Genomic DNA, 25,724 nt, shown 5'->3' on the forward strand with positions numbered 1-25,724 from the left:
TTTTAGCTTCTCTGGAAGACACTTAGTTCTAGTGTTAGAAATCCTTTCTATCCGCTTTCTCCACACCACTTATAATTTTATACACTTCTGTCATGACCACTTTACTCACTCCAAATTAAAAAGCCCTAAATTGTGTAGCTTGTCATTGTAGGGGAGTTGCTCCACCTATTAATTTGGTCCCTTTTTTTCTGTACCTTTGTCAGCTCTACGGCTTTGTCAGCTGTACCCTTTTGAGGTACAGTGACCAGAAATGTGCATACTTCCAAATTTATGCGGCATTATAATATTATGATCATGTGACAGGATTGTATCTTCACAGTAAAATATGCTATGCTTTTCTGTGAAGTCAATTTGGCAACAAATGTAGCCTTCCACACAGCAGAGAAATGGAGGTAAAAAGGGTCTGTGAAACAGATCAATGAGATGACCTGCAAGGAAGAGGTTGATATAATGCACTTCCAGTTTCTGCAGAACTTTTGCTATCAGAGAGGGGTAAAAGAAGTGTACTGCTGATGAAGCACACATACCAGTTTCATTTTGTATAAAATAATCAAGTATGCTTGGGTTGCAGATTTTAAAATTGCTCATTAAATTATTTAAATTAAGCAGGAATATGAGCCCAGCAAAAAAAAATGATGTTGGTTTGCAAAGCAAGTTAAAAAGTCCTCCCACTTTATTGGCAAGGGAAAACAGAAAACTTGCTTGTTAGTATAAACTTCAATTACCTGAACGCACAAAGCTCGAGCACTGGATTGTATTGTACTTTAAATAAATCACACTGAATTCTTAGCAGCCACCAATGGCACAATGGCAACCAACAGAACTGAAGCTTGGGCTCAAGCTTCCTGACGATGCAGACTTCTAAAAATTGTTATAACTGCTTTTATTAACCAGGGTGGTGGTGGCTTTATTTATACAGCTTTGCATAATAACCTCAAATCTCACTGGGATTTAGATCATTCAAATAAGTGTATTTTTAATATATACAAGGAAATATACTGCACAAGTAAGGTCTTGGACTGTGCTGAGTAGGAATGCACAGCTACTGAAAGTGGGAAGAAAATAAATACTTCTATAGCACAACAAAAGCAGGCAAATATAATAGTACCAGCACCGGTTGGAGACATATCCTCGAATTGAGGGGCACACTGCCATTTTAACCCCCAAACTGTCTGAGGTCTGAATTTCTGAAGGCTATTTAAGCCCCCAGATTCCTGAACTGATCACAACTACATATGTGCAAGGCTTCCCTGAAAAAAAACCGTATAGAATTGTAGAGGACCACAAGTGTCATCAAGTCCAACACCTGCAGTGCAGGAATCTTTAGCCCAATGTAGGACTCGAACCCATGACTAAGAGTCTCATACTCAACCGACTGAGCTTTGACCTCATAATTAGCAAATGAAATGAGAGGCAGGAGAGGTCAGTGATCATGTGACCTGCTTTACAGAAGATGCTTCTCTGTTTGAAGCACTGTCCAGTGAAACCACCCTGTATTAAAAGGACTGACTCTGTACCAATTCTAGTTTAAATATAAAGAATAATGTGATTGTGGCAGTGCTGTCACTTGCTGGGACCAGGATGGTGGCAGCTGATGGTGGCCGATTGTTGATAAATATGCACCTATACATGTGTATTAGCAGGCACACTACAAACGTTAAGCAAATATTTGACCTCTTTTTCAATGATCCATTTCTTCTTTTAGTTGGTGGGTTAAGTGGCCATAGTAAAATATACTGTTCTAAAATCAATCATACAGTCAATCAGTCAATCACCTGGTTGCCTCCCCAACCATGGCTCAGCCAGAGATATGCCAGTGGAAGTCCCTCATTCCACCTTAAGCTGGTTCAGCTGAGGCCAGCATAAGTCATGTTGAAAATGCTAAATCCTCACTTTGTTCAGCACAGTCATGAGTCCATATAAACCAACAAGAACTTAAACTGGCAAAAAGAGTGGTGCAAGTCTAACTCTATTTAAAGGTTTGTTTTCTCACTGCCAGGCTTGGGCAGAATCAGTTGGCAGTGGCCTTGCTCCTGAACACGGTTTGTGTCTTGCGTACTTTATGCTGGTTTAACTTCAGGCAGCGTAAATTATGCTGGCTTCCTACCCTAAGATAATATCCAAAAAGTGAACACTGAATGTATATCATCACACCAGAAATAAAGGAACAGTACCTGACAATCAGCATTAAATGCAAATAAAACATCCATCAGTGTGGAACTCACAACATTATGTATGTCAGAAGCAATATTAAAGTGCAACATTTTCACTAACAAACCAAGTAGAAGACCTATAGTACTGTGGGTAACGGCTACTCTGACATTATGTTTTGTCTAAACGATCCACAGTCAATATAACATCACTGGAAGTGACAGAGTTATTACAATGTCAATAAAAATTGGCATGACTTTATACCTGATCCAAATTATCCTTGAATCAAATTTGACAAAATAAGGTTGGAGAAAGAGGTTGAAGTGAACTTAACTTGCAACTGTACTAATGTTGTAAGTGGGAGGTTTTATTTCAACAATGCAAGTCCTACATCCAATACTTTTACATTCTCTTTGAAAAGATAATCATATGAAAGCTCCACGTTGATTCAAAATTAGTCAACATCCAGAATGCTATGTCAACTGATGCCACCTAACAAATACAAAAGACATGCAAGAATGCAGTGGTTGTTAAAACAAACACAATTAGGACAATGCTATAACCTCCTCTGAGGCTCCAGGCTCTGAGGCCACCTCATGAGAAGAGACAGGGCAGTCTCGAGCAGGTCGGGCGCCCTGGCGCTGAGGGGCGGAGATCGCTCCGGTGCCACCGCCCTGGCGCCCCGCGCCACCGGGACTCTACCTAGAGCCGGCCCTGAGAAGAGAAGACTCCCTGGAAAAGACCCTGATAGTGGGAAAGATTGAAAGCACTAGGACAGGCATCCCCAAACTTCGGCCCTCCAGATGTTTTGGACTACAATTCCCATCATCCCTGACCACTGGTCCTGTTAGCTAGGGATCATGGGAGTTGTAGGCCAAAACATCTGGAGGGCCGCAGTTTGGGGATGTCTGCTCTAGGAGAAGGGGATGACAGAGGACGAGATGGTTGGACAGTGTTCTCGAAGCTACCAACATGAGTCTGACCAAACTGCGAGAGGCAGTGGAAGACAGGAGTGCCTGGTGTGCTCTGGTCCATGGGGTCATGAAGAGTCGGACACCACTAAACAACTAAATAACAAATGACCTCCTCTTCCTTGTAAGTCTCATTAAAGGGATGGAGTTAGATAGTTTCCAATAAATCACACTGAAACTGTAGTAAATTTAAAAATGGGATAGCATGGAAATCTTATCCTATTCAGTAAAATAACTAGAATGCAACTATAGGGCTAAGGAGAACTGTGACTATTTAGAACAAATGTAATTTTATTACTTTCCTTTTGTAAGTTCAAAACAGACCTGTAATTTAATTTTATAAGACAAAGCTCATCCTTTGTATTGAACTCTATGCAGTAGATACCACACGCCAATCAATACATTGCACCATATTACTTTAATATTCAGGGCAATGCACCTTATTGCTGCAGATTGCAATCCTCTAGTGGGGAAAAACTGAATAGTATCCAGACTCTGTATATGTTAATAAGGCTAGGCAGAACATATCCAAGGAGTGAGTACTAACATTAGAGTACAGTTATAGTAGAAATAAAGGAGGAAGAAACCCTAATAAGAACTCAAAAATATAATTAAAATATTTCAGCTTCCACTGTTGTTTCTAAACAAAACATGTCATAGAAAATGGCAGCAATTAACTTTTGATGTTTACTTCTAAAGTTTAATTATATAAGCTGTAAGTAAACAATCCACAAGCCTGTGCTCCCACCACCCACCCTGTCCCTTCCCACCCAAATAGAGCATAACAATATTGCTTTCCAGATTAATTACATAAACTTTAGTTTTGTATGCAGCTGTTGAGTCATCATCCTGAATAGCTTGGAGCCTCCCTTTGTTTCTCTCCAAAAGGGAAATTCACCAGACAGCTGAAGATGGGGGTGTTGATGTTGACAGCTGCACTCCCTGGTCACAATCTAGCACAGCTTATTTGGCAAGACTGATTGTTTTAATGCACTCTGCTTTGAAAATACTCAAATTATGGCAGCAATAAATATTGTCATCAGTTTCTGTTCATTAGAAGGACTGAAAACTCAGCAAGAGTTAGTCTTTGGGATTACAATGAGCCTGGTATACAGTAGCAGCATCTCAGCTAAGTACTTATAAAGGCATTTCTATGAAATCCTGTCATATTGCAATGAATGTGCTGTAGGTAATAACTGGTTGCAGGAAATCTAAGTTTCTTTACAGAGGTATCATTCTATGTTGGACTGCACAGTTCTTCAGTACTGGAACAAAAAAAGAAACCCCATTTGCAACCCCACTCCATTCCTAACACATCAGTTGGCAATTGTCCAGTTGTAATGGGTAATAATAATCCTAAATTAGGGTCAAATGGTACATTCAATGCATAGTATGCAGTTAAATCTCTGTTTTTTTCTTAATTGCAGTCACAACATGCAACTGTTATTGGCAACACAGCACGTGGAAGGGGATGTATATATTGCTTCCTTCTCCAGCTGAGATCCCCTCCCCAAAGAAAAACAAATCCCCAAACAGCTATGAGGACTATATTTTTATTATTATTAAGCCTTGTAACTGTGCAGAGACCAATATTGAGGACTTCAAGGGAGGGAAGGATAAACCTCCTCTCCCCATGAGCTGCAGTCCTGATAACAAAAACCTCCACAACCTATGCCTGCATCACTTTCTGACATTTGTTTGTTTATTTAAAATAGAGACTGAACTAAACTATTTTTAAAGAAAAAGAAAAGGAAGATGAACAATTTATCTCCACTTTTCTATAGCTTATTGAGTTCTATGTCCATTTATCTGAGCATGGGATGGTACCCTGGGGTTTTATATTATCTGGGAGGGGGGGACTTGGGTTCCTTTTTTCCCTCCTGGACTGGAAAGAGGGTACTGATACACTCAAGACAAAACTTAGATTTAAGAAAAACTAGAAATAGTGAAAGCTAATTGATAATTTGGGAGAATTCTAGAGATGTTTTGGTTCTAGAAAAGATACAGTTCATAAACAAAATACTGTAAATAAAGGTACAGAAATATATGAATATGACTGAATAAAAAGAGAGTCCTAATTAGAATAGTCATTATCATCCTCTATTTGTAGTTCTTTTTTTATTTTTAGGTGACTCTTCCAGAATCTATTTCATGCATTATTACACTATTCCAATACAGCATCCCACTGCTTAGCATATTATAATTTCTCTTTCAGAAGTACTGCCTTTACAATAAAAATGCCGTAATGTAGCCATTAGTCACAAACGACAACATACTCTGTAGACAGTACTCTCCAAGCCTCTCAAATAAAAGTAGAATAATGAAATGTAACACAAAGCTCATTTTAAAGAGCAATCTCAGTTAATTAAGATAGATGTGAACCATTAACTAGGGGGCACTATGTACTCAGAGGACTACATTTGAGGCTTGTTTAATATGTGCATCTTAAACTCTTTCAGCTCTTATCCACCAAGAAAGGGCTGCCAGGTGAGCAGATTGTCACTCCAACCTCAGCTAATAGATTCTCCAGTGGCTTTTGTTACTGCTCATGTCATGCTACTGAAACGATGAGCCTCAAAAACGGCACAACATATGTAGCTACGACTTGTCAGCTCCGGGTAATCACAGTCGTCTTGGTTTCAGAAGCAGATGCAGATGAGACTAGCAATATCAGTATGCAAATTGAAATGGTCCCCCATCCGCACCACAGTTCTTACCTCTAATGGCCCTCGTAGAAAGTCTGTTTTCTCAGCTCCTACTTCAAGTGCTACGTCCACAGAAGCAAAGGGACGGCTGGCCATCTGCTGCCGCTCCCGCATAAGTTGCTGATGGAAGGGAAAAGAGGTTTCATTGAAATAACTTCAAAATATGATACTCAGTAGCTGAATTCACTTAACATTTATCCAGTAATGACAACTGACATTTCTGAACAATATATACCAGGGTTATCTGTAGTTTTCTGTATTTTAGTGTTTTATTGGAAGCCGCCCAGAGTGGCTGGGGGAACCCGGCCAGATGGGCGGGGTATAAATAATAAATTATTATTATTATTATTATTATTATTATTATTATTATTATTATTATTATAATATCTTAAGTGGAGTTTCATGGTCTCTAGACATGCAAAAAGGTCCCAGAGGCCCAGGGAAGTATGGTCACATGGCTGAACATGCAACATACCACAGCTTTTCCAGGGTCTAACTGGATTATGGTGCAAACAATCCCATTCCCACCAATACCTTACTTTGCAAAACAAAGGAATTACAATGGCAATCCAAAGCAGGTTTTAGCGAGTATTGTGAATGGTTGCTTGAATTCAGTTCATCCTCAGCCTTGATAAAGGATGCCACTTTCTTTCAGCCTTCCAACTACCAGTATCTTTTGGTAAAATTGTACTATCAGCATCTGCCTATACTGTACTGCAAATCTTGAATGCTGGTACAATAAAGTCAGCAATATCAAAGGAAACATGATGACCATAAACTTTTTGCAACACAGGAGTTTGTTTGGTACAAGAAAGTCAGCTGACTTCAAAATTACTACCTCCTTGTTAATGTTTCAGAGTGAACCCCTATACCACACATGTACCTTGTGATGACTATTTGTATATTTTCACAAAGGTTGGAACAAGAGTACATGAATTCCCTTAGTACTCCAAGTAACTGTCAAGCCCAGCCCAGCCCCCCTCTTTGTTACACACACAGAGGATTTCTTTAAGGAACATGAAGAAATGGTGGCAAGAAATTGTCATCTTAAGTCTGATCAAGAGACAAACTCAATGAACCTGTGCCAAGAACAAACACTGTCAGCCTTCAGATTCCCCATGCACTTGTACTGAAACCAGATGGAGTTATAAGTGACAGTGTCTGCATTTTATATGCAGTCCCTTCCCTTATTACTTAAACATGAAGAATAATGTCTGAACATTAGAGACCTGGTGCCAATGTAACTGAGGAACCTGAAGACCTACATTATGCTCAGGTTGCTTAGAAAGTCCACTGACGTCATGCCAATGTTCAGTGAGCCACAGTCACATTCTCATAAAATAATTTAAATTCCCCCCCTCAGTCTCTAACAATAATACTAATTAAACCTGAACAAATAAAAATGGTGAGCAGCACTAAATAATACAAATCTTTCTTCCCTGGATGTATGAAATGAATAAAAGCAATATTAAATATTTAAATCAAATTATTTATCAAGTAAGTTTCATTGCTTGCTTGCTTCTTTACGTGAAAAAAAAAGCTCATGGTACCTAGAAGGAACAGAAGTCAAGAGTTGTTAGGACTAGAACCAGGAACCTCTGGGTAACCCAGTGTACTGAGCCACTGGGGCATAAGCTTATATAGCTGCATGGACAGCAACAGGTTCTAAGCACTGGAATGACTGTTCACTGGCTCTCCTCAACAAGAAGAGCTATAAAGACTTGCGGCTTAGGCTGTTTCTGGGCAACAGTAGCCCTTCCCAGCTCTGACTCTTGCCTTGACCTCTCATTCCTGGTTCCCTGCTCCAACACAATAGCTACTTACAACTCAGCTCTTAACACAAAATCAAATCATGCAATACAATTTCTTTTACTATTGTTTTCACAGCAAGTTCCTTAGAATTTTTCATCAATGCTTCAGAAGGCCCCTTCAATGTAAATTCAGCTAGTGATCTAACATTACATAAAATTCCCTTTGAGATAATAAAGGGTATGCAAGCAAATTCCTCATGACACCTTATTACTTAAGGCTTTTGATTTAAGGACTACGACAATGTAGCAAGTACATCTGGTAACGTTTTTCAATCATCTTACTTTCACATAAGTATTTCAATTGAGGGCTTTCCTTTGTGAATAAAAGAACACCGCTCCAAATGAAAATATAAAAAAAAACCCATACAAACATGATATGGGGGGAATGATACTCAAAACAAAATTCAATTTCTATAATCATAGATCACGTCGGCTAGTGCAATGTTTATTCACAGGCTTTGCCCATACATACAAGATATGCAGAGGTAGAATACTATTTGCTAGTTGCATTGACAAAACAATGCTTTTATCCAAAAGTAAATCTGAAATTGGGCACATGAGACACTTAGATGCTCTGTGAGAAGCGTATTATGCACTATACTCTGTTCAATACTCTGGCAGCTTCTTAGGAGTAATTTAAGGGCTGACAGCAAGGTAGCAAAACTCTGCCCGCCTCTTCAGAGAAAATGCTACTCCATGAAAATAACAATACAATACAAAAATAATAATAAATCAGGAGTATGCTGGTGAAGAAGATATTATTTGACTGTTCTTTTCAGCATGTATCCAACAACATATGCTTTGAATATACTGTAAGAGGAAGTAAGGAGACTTGGCATTAAGGAGGGCACTGTTGGAAAGTTGTTGATTGCATGACATCTCAGAAGGGTCCTCTGTCTACCCTGCTGCTGACCCCAAATACCAGCTACTGCCACCCAGGCCTGGCCCTCCTTTCCCTGCTGAAATGCAGGTAGTTGTGGCTGGCACCTGCCCTTTGATTTCCCTCATAATGCCTCCAGAGCCCTGATATAGCATTGACTCTACAAAAGTTCCTCAAAGGATTTTGCCGGGATTGTAAAGCTTTTGTACTGACCTCAACACCTTTGTTAGGAAAAATTCAGAACTGCTCAGATTGTATGGGATCAGTTTCAATTGTTTGGCCCTGATGATTTGGGCAAGATGCTTGACAGTGTCTGGGCAACCAAATATCTTCTTGATCCTTGTCCATCATGGCTGAGAAAATCTGACCAGACAGGATTGATTGGGTGGGTTCACTGCAGGAGAGGGTTGTTCTGGCTGCCCTGAAGGAGGCGAGGGTGCACCCCCTGCTTAAGAGGCCCTTCCTGAGATCTCTGAGAACTACAATTCAATTGTGAATATCTCGTTTCTGGGCAAGATGCTCAAGAGCGTTGTGTGGTTATGCACCTGCCTGCCATGATTCAGAGCAGGCCCCTTTCTTCCCCATGGCGGCATTTGATTCCCACTTCAACCATCAGGTAAGGTTGATTTGATTCACAGACCCTACTGTTCCCAACATAGATATTTATTCCCTCCTTGTTCCTGTAGTAAATCTTCAGCCACCCCTTCTTCCCTGACACGGGGAGAAACATGCTTCATTTTGTTGGGCTAGCCCTGAGACAACCATACCCTTCCCTTTGTTCCTTGTTTAAAACATGGGTAGGCAAACTAAGGCCCGAGGGCTGGATCCGGCCCAATTGTCTTCTAAATCCGGCCCACGGACGGTCCGGGAATCAGTGTGTTTTTACATAAGTAGAATGTGTCCTTTTATTTAAAATGCATCTCTGGGTTATTTGTGGGGCATAGGAATTTGTCCTCCCCCCCAAAAAAAATAGGCTGGCCCCCCAAAAGGTCTGAGGGACAGTGACCCCTGGTTTAAAACAATAAAGAATGCTAGATGTGCCACTCAAAAGCAACTGCCAGCTGGTTATAAGAGCTAGATATATGTGGGCCACAATTCTACAAAAGCAACAGAGACTTCATGGTAAACTCTAAAAGCAGATTAGAATAGACAGCCTTTGTTAACCCAAGAAGAGGCCGACACTACCATCAAGCAGTGAGACAATTGCATCAGATGGTAGGTGCTGGGAACAGCCATTTCTTCTGAGACCACCCTGACCATTACCTTCTGTTGGACATTAGAAATGTGTGCACCACTGGTATCTCACACACTCCCTAAACTAGCCCACTTCCTTCAGATGCACTGAATGATGTTATCCATCCTCAGTGCAGAAACAAGATTCAGTGACCAGTCCTATGCATGGAATGAGGAAGGACAGAAGCATTGTGTATTTTTTCCACAGGTGGCATGATACATTGGGCCAGCCCTGGCCTGAGACTTTAAAGTGATGTTACTTTGGACAAGTTGCAGGAGCCCTGTGAGAGCAATAATTGCACAGGATCAGTTGTATGCAGTATTTGACACCTAAAGAAGCTTTAAATTACATTTCCCCCTAGAACAAGTAGCCAGCAAATGGTAGCTAGATAATCTGGATGGAAAGCTTTGATGGTTCAAGTTTGGCCCCTAGAATTTTGTTACCTACCTCTAGACCAGCTAGAAAAATACTGAGGTATTTTTTTTCTGTGCTTCATAGGCCCATCATATATAGCTCATTGATTTTGAATGTTCAGCTTCACTAACTTTACACACACAAAACTTAAGTATGCTAGGAGATGAGTTCCAGGGCTCTTCTGAATGTTTGGATTAAGAGTATAAATGATCAAGAAGGACACTGCCAAGATATTTTTTTAAGCCCACCCATTTTCAGGAAATTCTTAGGCCCTGTACCAAGAATTTTATTTTACTTTTAACTTAGGGAAGGTAGAAAGCACAACATTATTGTCTTCAATGTTAGTGAATCAGGCACATAGTTCAATTTTTATTTCTTCTCCTCAGTGGCCCACATTTACTTTCAGAGAAGTGAAGAATAAGAAAGCAAGTTATGAATTTTCCATAATAAGATAAGTTCTTGTCATACAACAATGACCCACTGCGTTGCCAGAGGCACTCAAAGCAGTTGCATGAGCTCATTCAAAATGTCACTGAAATCACAGGTCACTTAAACTAAAGTTTTACTGGATATGTTTTACATTTATTCCCAAATATGATAATGGGCAGATGCACTCACAATGATTCAAATTATGTGGCATGATTCCCTGCGAAATAGTCAGACTCTGCCTTCTCTGAATTATTAGCCCAAATAACCCACATTTAGAGATGGATGCACAATTATACAGCTACATCTGATTATGTAACTCTTGCATACTTATACCCTGCCCAAGTATTCCTAGTGATGTTAGTACTGTAATTTGAAGACCGTGACCTGTCACCCCACAATTCAAAGCAATTATTCAATAAAATATTATTATTAGATGATTGAAACTTCTTTTACTTCTTTCCTGTGTGTGTTTCCCCCCATGGAGTGGGGTAAGCTCTGAGCACTCTCAGATGACACTGATTATCTAGATTCATTTCTGCACAGTTTTTTTTACTTAGAACAGAGAATGTCTCAGACAACCTTGGTCTGGTGAAGGATAAGGAGTGTAAAAGTGCTGTAGTTCAGTGGGGAACTTGCTTTTCATGAGAAAGGTAACAGGTCCAATCCCTTGCATCTCCAGCTAGAGCTGAGGAAGACTCCTGTCTGAAAGATGAAATGCCTCCTGGAAAGGCATTACCAGTCAGCATAGAGTGTAGATGTAGACAGTACTGAGATAGATGGACCAATGGTTTGACTTATATCAAGGCAGCTTCCAGGACCAATAGCTGTAGCACCATATCTTTCAGGAATTGTTCTTGCTCTCCTCTTTGAGGGGTTGCTTTTGATGATGACTACTTAAAAATTTAAATTTGTGAAAAACACGGCATCTAGATTATTGACTGGCACTAGCTGTGTGGAAAATTTTGGGCTCCTATCAAAACATATCCAGTGGCTTTCTGTGTAATTCCGGCCATAATTCAAAGTGCTCCTTTCTGAACATTACATCTATTTATGGCTTGGGATTTGGGAATTTGAAGAACTACCTACTCCTTGAACCAGCTCAGTCATAAAGTTCCTCTGCAGATACTCTTCACTGGGTACTTCTGCCTTCAGGGGTTAGTTTGATTGAAATCAGGGATTGTGTTTGTGTGTGTTTGTGTGTGTGTGTTCCTAGTTATAGAACTACCTCCTCAGAGATGTTGACCAGGCCCTACATTTTAGGTGCCAAATAGAAGCACATATATTTGTTCATGGTTTCATTGAATTACAATATTTGTTCTTGCTGCTTTTCTGGAAGTTTACTGCTTTGTTGTGTACTGCTACTGTTTATTTCAATCCAGTTGCACACTATTTATTCTGTTGTTCTATAAATTTGCTTTCTTTTTAACACATTTGATTTTTAAAATTTCAATTTATGTGTTTTGTTTTAACCTGAAACCTGCTTTGGGGATCTTCTTTTAAGATATAAAGGTCGAATAATATTATAATATTATCTTAAATAAATAATAGTTTCTGAACCCTTGCTTGGAAACTTGTCAAAAGTGTTTTCATACTAGTTACATGTCTCAAGGAGACATTTTTAATTTCTGTATAATAGAACTCATAACAATGATGGTGATAGTTATTGGAAATGTCTCCTTATTCTAAGTCTATGTGTTTCCCAGTGTTTTTAATTCTGTTTTCATTCCGAACTCACTTCAGCTTCAAATTAACTATATGAGGAAGCAAAGGAGCTGATTTTCCTTAAATATGAAGCAGTAAAATATGTGGCAAGTTAGAAACTAGGTAATTTAAGAATGTGAATGATCACTCCAGATTTTTGAACATTACAGAAGAAAGATACCATGATATTCAATGTGTATAGCAAATACTGTAACTGCTAAGCTAAAAGCTGTTAGTTTTCAACACTTACTTATTCTTCTTATTCTTATTCTTATTATTATTACTTATTATTTATAAACATATTTATAAACTGCTATATCATAAAAACATCACAGCAGTTAACAATAATATAGCTATACAGTATAATAAAATGGATAAAAAATTAAATAAGAGAATATCAACTATCATAATTTTCAAATTAGTATATGACTATTACTGTTTGGATTACATGTGAAATATAGTAGAAACAATTATTGGTCTCTCTCACAAGTGGTTTTGTGTGTGCAAGCTTAAGATATTTTAGCTACTTCTGTGTGGCACCTTTAAATTCTAACAAGGTTTCCAAAGGGCTCATAATTATAAATTCCAATGGATGATATGCATTAAGTCTTACTTTAGAAGAAGTATTGCACACACTGAAATTCTGATCAGCTGTTCAGAAAATTCTATCACATTAAGTCTCTCACACAGTTCTTTTGTACCTTGGATCCTCCACTACTTTTAATAACTTTGTGCATTGGCACAATGCGCTACTTATTGCAGGTTTACAAAACTGAAACTCTTTTTTTAAAAAGATTCAGCCACCAGCAAACACTCCACTGACCACACACTCAGAAGAAAAGCACTTGGTTCTTTTTGTCTGTTATTCAGAATTGTGCCTGGGGAGAACGGGGGATTTAGAGCAGAGAAAGAGAAAAAGAGACTTCAGTGTTTTGTAATAAGCTTTGTATGAGAGGAAATGCTTACTAATTGAATGTAACGGTTTGTGGGATAAGGTATTTCAAAAGAAAACTCCAGTTGCACAGAGTGCTTTAATGAATGAGCTTACAGTAAAGTAATGAACAAAATAATCCAGCAATTTAGGAAAGGGCAAAGTTGAAAGTGAAAATCCAAGTTCAAACATTTTCTCATGGCACCCTATATATGTGTCTATGAATCAATGAACCATAGAATGAGCGGGAGGACAAGCAAGAGAGACAAAATATTGAAGACACAAAATCAGCCCAATATTAAAACTCACGGCTTCAACTGAAATGCAGCGAGAGCAGGTACTCCTCTTAAATATGGGGCTATTGTGTGATGGGGTGTAGTTTAGGTACTTGAGAAAAGTTAGGAGGAAACACTTTCACAATCTGTGCCACTTTTCCATGATAGAAACAGTACCACTTGTCACAAAACCATCTCTAGGAACCCCGAAATAAATGTGAAAATAGAGTGAAAGATGACCATCCAGATATGCACAGATGTCTCACACAGCTTATCAGAATGTGGAATACCACCATAAAAACAGCTAAAAACAGTTGCAATTCCTTCCCGTCTCATAGCTTCATTCTCCTATGCCATCTTTTCTTTAAAAGAAAGGGAAAGTATAGAAATGCACTTCTTTTTGTGTATACACACACAACAAGAAATGATAATATACAATACATCTTACTACAGTGGGTATGACTCTCACCAGGTGACCTAGGTGCTAACTGCTGACAATTTCAAGGCCGCTACTCTCCCTTCCTCTGCTTCTTTATCTTTCAATAGTACTTAGATCAGACAGCCTTTCCCACAGGAGTCTGTAACACAAAGTACATGGCTATCCCAACTGAGAGTTCTGCCTCAACCAACTATGATGATCCGTTAAGCTGGGATCTTTCGTCAATTCTTTCAGACTGTGTGATACAAGCTGCTTGGGTAGCAAAATGTATTGGGCCAACCCTGACTGTGCTTGTGAAAAATTATTCATACAACTAATTTGTCACAGCACAGGATTGCCTAAATCCATGCACGGGGGAAATCATCCAACCACAATTGGAACAGTTATTTAGTTCAGTTCATATACCCAGAAATTTAACGTAGTCTTAAATGCTACCTTAAAAATACAGATGAGCTCTGATCTGGGTAAATAATGATGGGCTGTTATTTGCCTTTATAACAACTAATGACTAACACTCACACTGAACCTTCACAGTAAATCCCAGTAAATCCCAGTGCAGTGGTAAGAATACTTAATTACAGATTTTCATTGTTTTGCAGAAACTACACCCTGTCTCTGCTGGATAGTAATTAACACACAATACTACAGTTATAGCACATTTCTGAAATTGTATAATTAAATATTGTCTGCTGTAAGGCACTTATGACAGCATCAAAAAAGTACTGTCAAGTTCTTATTAGTTCAGAAAGTATGATATGTGATTTTAGAACACTTTCAAAAAACCATTTCTGAAGTGATGACCACTTTATTCAATTACACACCAGTTCTATTTCCCATTTTACAGGTAGAAAGAGTTACAGGTAGGTAGCCGTGTTGGTCTGAGTCGAAGCAAAATAAAAAAATTCCTTCAGTAGCACCTTAAAGACCAACTAAGTTTATATTTTGGTATGAGCTTTCGTGTGCATGCACACTTCTTCAGTATCTGAAGAAGTGTGCATGCACACGAAAGCTCATACCAAAATATAAACTTAGTTGGTCTTTAAGGTGCTACTGAAGGAATTTTTTTATTTAGGTAGAAAGAGGTTATCTTAAACAACTGGTCTCCATTTTATTACTAAAAAACACAAAATAAGAGTTTCACAAACATCTTTGAAATAGGTTCCAACCTCTTATCACTGAAAAAGGCAAGTTGGAGAGCTTCTTATCTTAAGCTCCAGTGAGGTACTACCGTATTTATAATTCGGCCTGATAAATTGCCTTGGTTGAACATCAACTGGTATTTTACAGAGATGACAACATTATGGGGTGCTGTGAAATATTTAGTAGTATCTGAAGAGACTAGGCTGCAATTTTGTGGACCTCTGAGGAACTAAGTAAGGGTTATAGTCAAAACCATCCTATTATTTATTTTGTTCAACATGAAATTTTGGAAATATTATTTCCATTAGATAACTATAATTTCAAAGTATTTAATGCCATAATTCAAATTTATTTTAGTTAATGAAACACCATGACTCATTAATGAATTCAAATGGAGGTTATGCCCAAATCTTAGGTAAATGTCATTCAACTTTGTCCCACAGGACACTTAAATCAAGTTTTTATACTCTCCACCCCAAAATAATGTTGCTTCCTTGAGGAAGGGATATCAAAAAAGAAGGTATTCGGAACGGGCAGTTGGAGCAATTTCCAAAGTTGGCTTATTTCAGCTAGTTCAAGAGTGAACATGGTTTGTTTGGGTTTGGACTACACAGAAAGCTGCAGTTAATCCAAACTGAACTCCTCCTCATGGCTGCACCAGTGGATGGGGGAGTATACTAGCTGAGGGCTTGCTGCAGTTTATTCTCATTACCACTATAGCCAAATGAAGTCTGAGGGTGAAGCTTCTAGAACAGGGATGGCCAACTCCCAAAAGGCTGTGATCTACTTTCAGAATTAACATCTGGCAATGATCCATCCCCATTTTTTAGGGGTTCAGCTCAAACTTGTTGAGCTTTTGTGGGGAGGAAGAAAGCCCGTTTTTAGGGGTTCAGCTCAAAGTTCTTCAGGTGAGGGAAGCACCGTTTTGGGGGGGGGTTAAGGTGCAGGCTTTTGGGGGGAGGGAGGCAAGGGAAGTAGGGGTTAAGTCATTCACAAAAACATCACTATGAATGAAAACAGCCACACAGAGGGAGCCCCATCTTCCCTTCCTGAGTTCAAACAACAATGGAGGGCGGGATGAGGGGGCGGGGCAAGAGTCAGATTTACAGATGCAGAGGAAAGGGAGCCAGAGATCAACCGCGATCTACCAAAACATTGCGGGGATCTACCAGTAGATCGTGATCGACCTGTTGGACATCCCTGTTCTAGAAGAATGACTTGAAAAATACCCCAGCAGACATACACAAAAATGATTTATCTCTGGTGAAAGTTTTAAAGCAAGGTAATTCTTTTGCCAGTTTACTTGGAAAAGTACCTTATAGTTGTTCAAAGCTTATACAAGACTATACCAACTGCAGAATGACCATTCTCTATGCCTTTAAAAAATATCTGAGCAAGAAGGTGGAGTGAAGCAAGCATTATCTGAGGAGTCTGCTACTGTTTGCCACAGGGGAGACACGTGAAGAGCTTCATGTACTTTGTGTCCTGACTTTAGACAAAAAGATATAAAGGATTATTTAAACAAGGTATAATCCAACAGGCAGTAGCTAAGATACACTTAAAATAAAGAGTAAACTTTTCCTTCACCCCCTTTTGTATTTCCACCCCAACCCACTCCAAATGGTACCAAAAGGTCAATTCAACATGTATCCTTTTTGGAAGCCAAATACCAGGTGCTTGTAATTTCCCCAGAACAAATCAAAAAGAGAAAAAGGATGATCACTGAAAAGGTCAATTTGTAGCTGGATCCAAGGAACATTTAGCGTACTGTATATTGTTGCTCAAAGAACAAAATGTGAATCCACCACTTGCTTAGTGCTAACAGAAGGCTCCAGAATAAATTTGTGAGTCTCCCCCCACTGCAAAAAGCAATCATTCCATTCATGGTGGAAACTATAGCTACTTAGTTCCCCCCCCCCCCAAAAAAAATACATAAGCGTGTTATACGTGCTTATAATGCAAAGCAAAAGTATGCTGAAGACACACACATGCGTGATCCAGAATTATAAAGTAAAACTTGAGATTATCTGAATGTACAAATTTGAAATTCTGCTTCAAATATCATACACCTGGTCTTCTTTTCTCACTCTCTTAGCCTACACCATGTACTCTCAAAACAGAGGGAGAAAGGCATGATCACTACCATCTTGCATACCTTTCTCCGATGAAAATAGAACGTCCCATTCCATAATGATATTTTTACTATTTATACTCCACACATCTTACTGGGTTTCCCCAGCCACTCTGGGCAGCTTCCAACATATATAAAAACATAATAAAATATTAAACATTAAAAAACTTCCCTATAAAGGATTGCTTTCAGATGGCTCAGGTAACTCCACACCCTCAAACATTTCTCCAATGAAAATAGAGGCACCCTAAGGAAAAGTGGGACATTCTGAGATCAAATCAGAAACCAGGACAGCTTCTCTAATTTAGGGACGTCCCTGGAAACTAGGGACACTTGGAGGGTCTGCATCTTGGAATTCAGTATCATCATGGAGGTCACCATCTGGCATATATTGCCATATCAAAAATAGGCAGGCCAGTTTTGTACTAATGGACACCACATGCATAGCAACATTCCATGTAATGCCCATGCTTCAGTCAGGACCAGGCTCAATCAGAAACATACATATGCCATAGCTTCCAACAAGGGAACCAAGAGTATGGTCAGTTTCAGAGGACATTAGGAACCTGCTAAAAGTCTGCCAAATGTTTTCAGGTTGATCCTGGAAATGAAAGCAATCTACGTATGACAGAAGCTCTATTTGCGTGTTCCGAACACAACTTAATGCATAGGGAGGGAAAAACAGGAACAAGCACTAGCCCTGCCCCTCTATCCCCTTTCCCTATTGCCTTCTGCATGTTGAAGCCTTCTCTCTGCAGCAAGGAAGCCTTCATGAAGGCTTTATTTTGGAGTCTTTATTTTCCAGGGTTCTGAAATTCATGGGAGTCACAACGAGTGGAGGAGGCACCCTTGTTGCAGAGAGTCATTCTTCAATATGTTGTGGGCAATGAGGGCAGGGGCAGGGCTAGAATGCTCTCCCTTCCAATATGTTGGTTAAGCCATATTCAGAATGTCTAAATTGGATTTCCTGGTATTAAACTCCAAACAAAACTCGGTACCTTAAAAACAGCTGCAGGGGCCCTGAAGTGGATCACAGAAGCAGAGCAGGGAAAGAGGATTAACGTTTCTTTGCAGTATTTTCTTATTTATAATCTAGACCACCACTCCACACACTGCTGCTAGTCCTGTTGGAAGAACGGGGTAGTACCTATATCAGGCATAGGCAAACTCGGCCCTCCAGATGTTTTGGGACTACAACCCCATCATCCCTAGCTAACAGGACCAGTGGTAAGGGATGATGGGAATTGTAGTCTCAAAAACATCTGGTGGGCCAAGTTTGCTTATGCCTGACCTATATTGTGTGTGTATTTTAAACCTACAAGCATAGCTGCCAAGTTATCCCTTTTTTACAGGGATTTTCCCTTATGCTGAATAGGCTTCCTTGCGAGAAAAGTGAAAACTTGGCAGCTATGCCTACAAGGCTAGCAGAAGCTTTGGACAGCAGGTGGGAGGAGAAAGAAATTTCTGATGGAGAAATGGTGCTGCCCTGATCCTGGGTCTCCCACTCCCAAAGCAGCTGTATATGATGAGATTGATCATGCCTGTCCTGAGGGACATGAGCTAAGCTTCTAAATGTGAAAGGTTATTCAGAAAGAAATAGCAGATATTTAGAACAAAAATAACATATCAACTCCTACTTGTGATATTATTTCACCTTAAGAATCCATTTCCTAAAGAAAGAAACAGGGATCAATATAAAGCTCGGGATTCAGTATGGTGCCATAGTGTTCTGGCTTCTTCTCACTTAAGTGTAGTGCTAAATGAGACCTAATCTGGTTATCTTTTTCACTTTAGCAGACTAGGAGTTCATGTTGAGCATTTATGTAGCCTTATGATAATCATGTTACAGGTTTCTCAAGAGGTACTTAAATCTTCCAGTAGCCCCACCTGACTCCTGCACTTATCTTTTCTACTTAATCAAGGGCATTTTAAGAAATCTATTCAGCAAAATTTGATTATTTTGCTATTAGCTAGTGAAGCTATTTTCTGTATGGGATAGAAGGGCCGTAAAAAACACTTACACTGCAAAATTCTTATATATGTAGCGAAAAAGTGAGGCAGGGGGAAGGGAACATACTCTAAATTATCTAGCCTAAACATATTGGCTGCACTGCATGTTCTAGTATTAAACCCAGGTTCAATAATATACAGAGGAAAATATTTAAATATTTGTTTGTATTATTTCAGAATGCAGCAGACTAATCTGAACTACTAACATCATATACAGAAATGCTTTTTAACAGTCCAAGTCTTGTGTCATACTCACACTGCCTGTGGCTTAGGACTGGACTCAATACACCCTAAGCTGGCCATGCCCTCCACACAGCAGACCTGTCTGTACAAGATGAATGCATGCTGGGGGGTGGGGCTTCAGGATAATGTGTGCAAGTCCCACCTCAATGGTGCATAGGCTCTGACCATGTGAACCATACTCCACACAAAAAATTACATGGTACAGATGATGTACAGAGCTTGTGCACGTACAAGCTCTGTCATGGAGCTCAGGGACAGGATCAGCAGGCACAATCCTATTACCACCACCATAATCATGCCATGTGCTTCCATAGGAACCCTCTATCACTTCAGTGGCTAAGGTTTAAAAATTGCCCTTGCTTGTTCAAATATTGCCTCAATTGAGTTTAATGAGTTGGAAACAAAGAGCTATTCTTCTGGCTGCCACAGTATTTAATCTGCAAACACAGGCCACAGATGATAAAACATTTTTTTTAAAAAAAAATACAAATGCCTGTCTTCTCTTGGATGGCCACTATCATTGCAGCAGTGTAAATCAAACTGGCTTTTTGAGCTTCAGTCAGACTGTTTTAAGAGGGGAAAGTGGAACAATTTAGAGTTCATCAATTATATCACATCAAATTAGCCTCCATCATAGACTCAGCTCGACAGCTTTCATCTATTCTAATTTACAACAGAAAGGACAGCCAAGTACAAAATAGTAGCAATGACAGAGTCAAAGGGAAGCTCTTTGGATTTACTTAGCAAGAGTGATGGTTGTTTTCAAGAGCAGCTTCCTTTTGGATCAAAATCTCCAGCCATAATTAGTTCCTTAAGTCCAGCTTCATCAGATAGCTTCTATCCTCATTTAAGGTACTGGAATGATAAACATCTTTTTATCAATCCTGTAGTTTCTGTCCTCCTACAAGTAATGTTTTATATGTAGTTTATATCAGACAGGGAACCTGTTGTTGCAGCTGAAGACCTTAAAGTGAAACCCTTATCAGGCACAGCAGTTGTATGCCACAAGTGATCTATTCCGCTGGAAACCATCTCTTATGTTTACTTATCAATATATAATGAAATGCTATCAGTGTAACTCAATTGACTTTTATAATTTGGTATTCACTGTGAGCATTTCAATACACCGCAACAGCAACTATTTAAATCATTGTGAAAGGATACATCACATATTGAACCATGTGTAGATTCCATCATTATTCAATTGTCTAAATTGGCAAAATCCACTCCCTTGTGAAAGGTTATTTCAACAGCCTCTACACAAAGTCCTGCAACGGAAACCCAGTAAAAACCAAATTAATACTGAGTCTTTGTAAAAAATGGGGTGCTTTAAAAAAAAAACCTAAAATTTCTTTGTTATGCTTGGTGGATTTAGAGGCTGCCCCCATTTTACCTTGTATTTAAAACTAAGGCCCCATCTGCACTATACATGTAAAGCAATAATGTACCACTTAAAACCATCATGGGTTTTGCCCAAAGAATCCTAAAAACTCCTAATGTATTAAGGGTGCTAAGAATTGTTAGGAGAACCCTATTCCTCTTACAGAGGTACAATTCCCAGAATTCACTGGGAAGAGGGATTCACTGGTAAACCACTCTGGAACTGTAGCTCTGTGAGGGGAATGGGGATCTCCTAACTACTCTCAGCACCCTTAACAAACTACAGCTCCCAGGACAACTGTTTAAAGTGGTATGATGCTGCTTTAAATGTATACACAGATGAGGCCAAAGCAAATTAGCAGATCTATTGACTTGACAAAGCATTTATGTTTGTTTGTTTTTTAAGTATTTTTATTGACTTTTGTCAATAAAAATAGCACTTCATGAGACAAAAGCAAAAACCAAACCAAACCAAGGCTGGCATGGGATGTTACATGTTTTTGATTACATATTTTCAAAACTATTTCCTTCAACTCAAGACCGTTAAATGACTGGCTCCATGGTTTGCATGGGCGTGTCAGCGACCTTTTTCCTTGTTGCTAAATAGTTGGTTTTTTTCTGTACAACTTTATGAACTACCTTGGATAACGTTACTGAAACACAATTAGATTAAACAAAGAGTTCCCACGATTCCCAGTAATCCAGGAAACATATCTGGAATGTCCATGAGATGAATTATAGTTCTCATTCTTCTACAATGTAGAAAATTGCTGCCTCTTTAGACTCAGAGGGAGAAAAGAATTTAATTTGTTTCCTTGTAACGGCACAGAATCTGCCATGTGTTGATTTTATGACTGTGAAACACTTTCACAGCTGGTAACTATTTTATTAATTAACATGTATTTATCAAGAAAAAATACAGTGTTCTGTAAGGAAGTGGAGAAGGAAAATAGTGATATATGATCCAGGATACAGAGGGAGCTATATGCTCAAATAGATTTCTTCCAGGAAAATTGCATTTATGAAAACAGTGGGAGACCCAAGGATAAATCTGTGATGCCCAATTGTTTGCTTAATGATTGCTTCCAACCTCTGAGGTTTCAAGTATCTTCAATGTCTCATATTAAGGGATGAGCACATATTGAACATGGCACACATGTAGGGTTTAGTGTGAGTAACAGCAATAGTCTCTGTCACTCTTACCCACAAGGGCTCAATCTTATCATGCAGAATACTCCACTCAAGCAATTTACAGCTTAGGTAGGTGAAATGACAGTAGTGCATTCTTATGAGGTGAGGGAGAGAGAGAGAGAGAGAGAGAGAGAGAGAAAGAAAGAAAGAAAGAAAGAAAGAAAGAAAGAAAGGGGGTGGGGAGAGAGATTCCAGCTCAAGGAAAATATCCAGGCAGCATTAATTAAGGAGAGACCTGACTGAAGAAAATGAGAGTATTGAAAAAAATCATGCTGTGGAATCAAGGTCAATGGATACAATCCAGGGGGAAAAGAGCTTGCTAGAAACCAGGCACTTCTCCAATAGCTGAGTATGCCAATATTCTGATAAAATACAATGAGCACAATGCTATTAGATGAAACTTAAGGGTGACAGCTCCAACATTTAGCATATTTATATTCAAACTTCTTTTGAGTAAATTGTTCTTGGTAACAGAGCTAATTTGGAACTGGGCTGTAAGTTAGTTGGAGGAAGAGGCACCAAACATATACCGTATCAGCTAGAAAGTGCTTGGATTGTCCTACCATAGTGTAAACATAATGAATCTCATGTGAGTGTAGTATAACAGCAGAAGAAGTTGGCCCAACTCTGTTATCCCTTACGTGAGAAGTGATTGAATTTGTCCCATGGCAAGTCATTGCCCTCTGAAGCGTCAGAACAGAAAGTTGATCTTTAGACTTTCAGGGACTGATCCATGTCACTACAAAACCATGTTAAAGAAAACTGATCATGCTAGATTACCTCTTTTAGAAACCCCCTTAGTATATAATTTCATTCTATATCAGTAACTTCTTATAGAAATGTATAGAATTTAAATTTTCACTCCAAAGTCAAGAATGCAGGTTTATTCCTACTGAGAGGTGGTCATGCTAGTCTGTTGCAGGTAAACCAACGAAGTGCATTGTGACACATTCAGGGGTACCAACTTGGACAAAATATTGGGGAGGCAGGTAAACCCCACCCCACTCCACATAATCGATCACATGATACAGTGCATGCACAACATTTGAATGGCAATGCCCATCAACTTGGTGAAGCTCAGCCCCCTCAAATATTTTATTGTGGGGGCTGAAGCCCCCATGGCCCCCAGAGGTTATCTCCTATGGGCACATTAAAGATTTTTTTAAAAAAAATATGGCATAAAGTCTCTTAAGACTAGATTCCACTTCCTCTGATACATAAGGTTGTATGTATATATAAACACAGTGGTGTGGTGTAAACAATGCAGCCAGAAGGAAATTAAATGCAGAAAGTACAGACCTAACTATAATAATTTAACTATCACCATCTGAACTCTATGTATTTTATTTCTCTCTGATCACACAGTATCCCAACCTGAGCTATACCTGTAACTCAGAATAATATGGCTAATTATGTAGATTCTAGTCCATGAGGGTGATGCTGTAATGACTATATTATTCATCTTTAAGACAGCAGTGGGGAACCTTTGGCCAAAACTCATTCCTGAGTTACTGCATTTCTGAATTTATGATTACAAATTCAAAATATATCACCACAAATATTCTGAAATGCTGTTTGGGCAAATGCTCCTGTGGGGAAATTCAAATTACTGGAAATATGAAAGCTGCAGACACAGCTGCTTGGAATTTGTGCAAAGACTCACACGTGCATCAGCATACAATCAGCCACATGGTTGGTACCTGCATTAATGGTATTGCATTAAAACAATGCAATAAAACCAAGGGGTTTTGTGTTCTTCCACCCACACAATTTATTATAATTTTAAGTCATTCCCATTTCAGTTCTTGTGATGTAGTCAGCACAACTGTAATAGTTAGTTGCTGTTACGAAGCATATTTAAGTGATTTGTAAATAAAAAATAAAAAATAACAACATGCAATTATCCTTATCTTGTGGACAACAACAATTTCTGATATTTTCCTTGGTTTAAAGGAACACCAGTTACATCTCAAAGTAACTTTTAAGAAACTGACATATTGGGGGAGTTTATCCCAGCAAAAGAAGAACCAGTCCTGAGTTATGGTACCTGCCCTCCACTGCAACATTCTATAGTTCCCCTACCCAGTGCCAGGTTAAAATATAATATTCTGTCATTATTGTTCCTCCCAGGACTTGAGAGTACAAAACTGAATAATATAATCTAAACATTGTAGAAGATGTATACATACATTTGCACACAGCAGAGCTTTATTTATCAGGGTACAATACATGGTTACAAAAGATGGGAAAATAAGAGGGAATCTCTGTACATACTTTCCCTTTGCTCTGCCCTGTTTCCAAACCTTGTGTCCCAACAGGCCAAAGCAGATTGAAGGAATAGTATTTCGTTGTGTGTGTCCCCCCCCCCACTCCTATAGACATGCTTAGTTGTAATGGCAACAGGCTTGTGTGCAAAACAAATGCTTGTCTTGTGTGCAAGACAACAAGTGTCTGTTGTTTTCAATTGCTGTGCTAACTTTTGGGATGCTGTTGGTGGCCCGGAGTGATATAGTTTTGACTGATCCTTCAATTTTATTTTTGTTCCCCCCCCCCCGAAAAGGTTTACATTCCTTGCACGTCACCTTGAAAAGGTATTCATATTTTAAAAAGTGGCATAGAAGTCCATTGAATAAAAACCTCTATAGCTCAGACAGTAGATAATGAGACTCTTGATGTCAGGCTTGTGGCTTCAAGCCCCATGTTGGGCAAAAGATTCCTGCATTGGACTAAATCAGGGGTGGCCAACTCCCAAGTGATTGCTATCTACTCACAGAGTTAAAAACTGGCAGTGATCTACCCCCTTTTTGGGGTTCAGGTCAAAGTGAAAGAGTTGTTGAGCTCTTTTTTAGGGAGGGGGAAAGCCTATTTTTGGGGGTGCAGGGAGAAAATGTTGAGGAGCCAGAGGAACCAGTGATCTACCACAGACATCCTGTGATCTACTGGTAGATCACGATCTACCTGTTGGACGTGCCTGGACTAGATGATCCTCGTGGTATCTTCCAACTCTATAATTCTGTGATTCTTTTTTTTTTTTTGGTCACCAGCTGCAACTGCCACTCATATCCAGATGTATGGTTCTGCTGCTGCAGGTAACAGACATGTCAGACAGGGCATATATAACCCCCAACACCGCAATGTATGCCATGTGAAACACTGGGAACACGGAAAGGTGTTTTATACTGGTTCAGTCTACTTTTCCATCTAACTGGTATCATACACTGTGACTGGCATTGGCTCTGCAGAATCTTAGGCAGAAGACTTTCACATCGCTGCCTCTACCACTGGACTATGGACCCTTCCTAATGCCACCTGTGTTGCCCCCTCCATCTATTTCTGTGGCACATTATGGTGTGCATTATAAGGAATCCAATAACTGCTATAAGGGCAAGACAAATGCATGATGGGTAGGTCTATCAACCACTAAGAACCAGCTTCTCCTGCAGCATAATGTAGTCCAGGGTTCCCCTGAAAAAATAATATTTATATTTGAGGGGAAAGGGAGGAGGGCAAGGGCCAAAAACAAGGCCAGGTCATTGCTTGCACATATTTGCTTCTGTTTAAATCTTTTTTAAAAAACACATCTTTTGCTACTTCTCATGACTACCATGTGGGCTAAGGCATTTTTAAAGCATAATCTTGTATATATGCTGCAGCCATACAGCTTTAAAAAGTTATTTCATGCAGATGT

General features: G+C 39.2%; 1 protein-coding gene across 1 annotated transcript in view; it reads right to left on the minus strand.

Moving 5' to 3' along the window:
* ATRNL1 (attractin like 1) overlaps positions 1 to 25,724 on the minus strand; it is a 497,126-nt gene that overhangs the window by 131,907 nt on the left and 339,495 nt on the right. Inside the window, exon 27 of the mRNA XM_060274775.2 lies at positions 5,840 to 5,947. Within this exon, the coding sequence (XP_060130758.2) occupies positions 5,840 to 5,947 (108 nt within the window). The remainder of the gene's footprint in view (positions 1 to 5,839; positions 5,948 to 25,724) is intronic.

Source organism: Zootoca vivipara, chromosome 5, assembly GCF_965207765.1.
Source record: "Zootoca vivipara chromosome 5, rZooViv2.hap1.1, whole genome shotgun sequence".
Classification (NCBI taxonomy): Eukaryota; Metazoa; Chordata; class Lepidosauria; order Squamata; family Lacertidae; genus Zootoca; species Zootoca vivipara.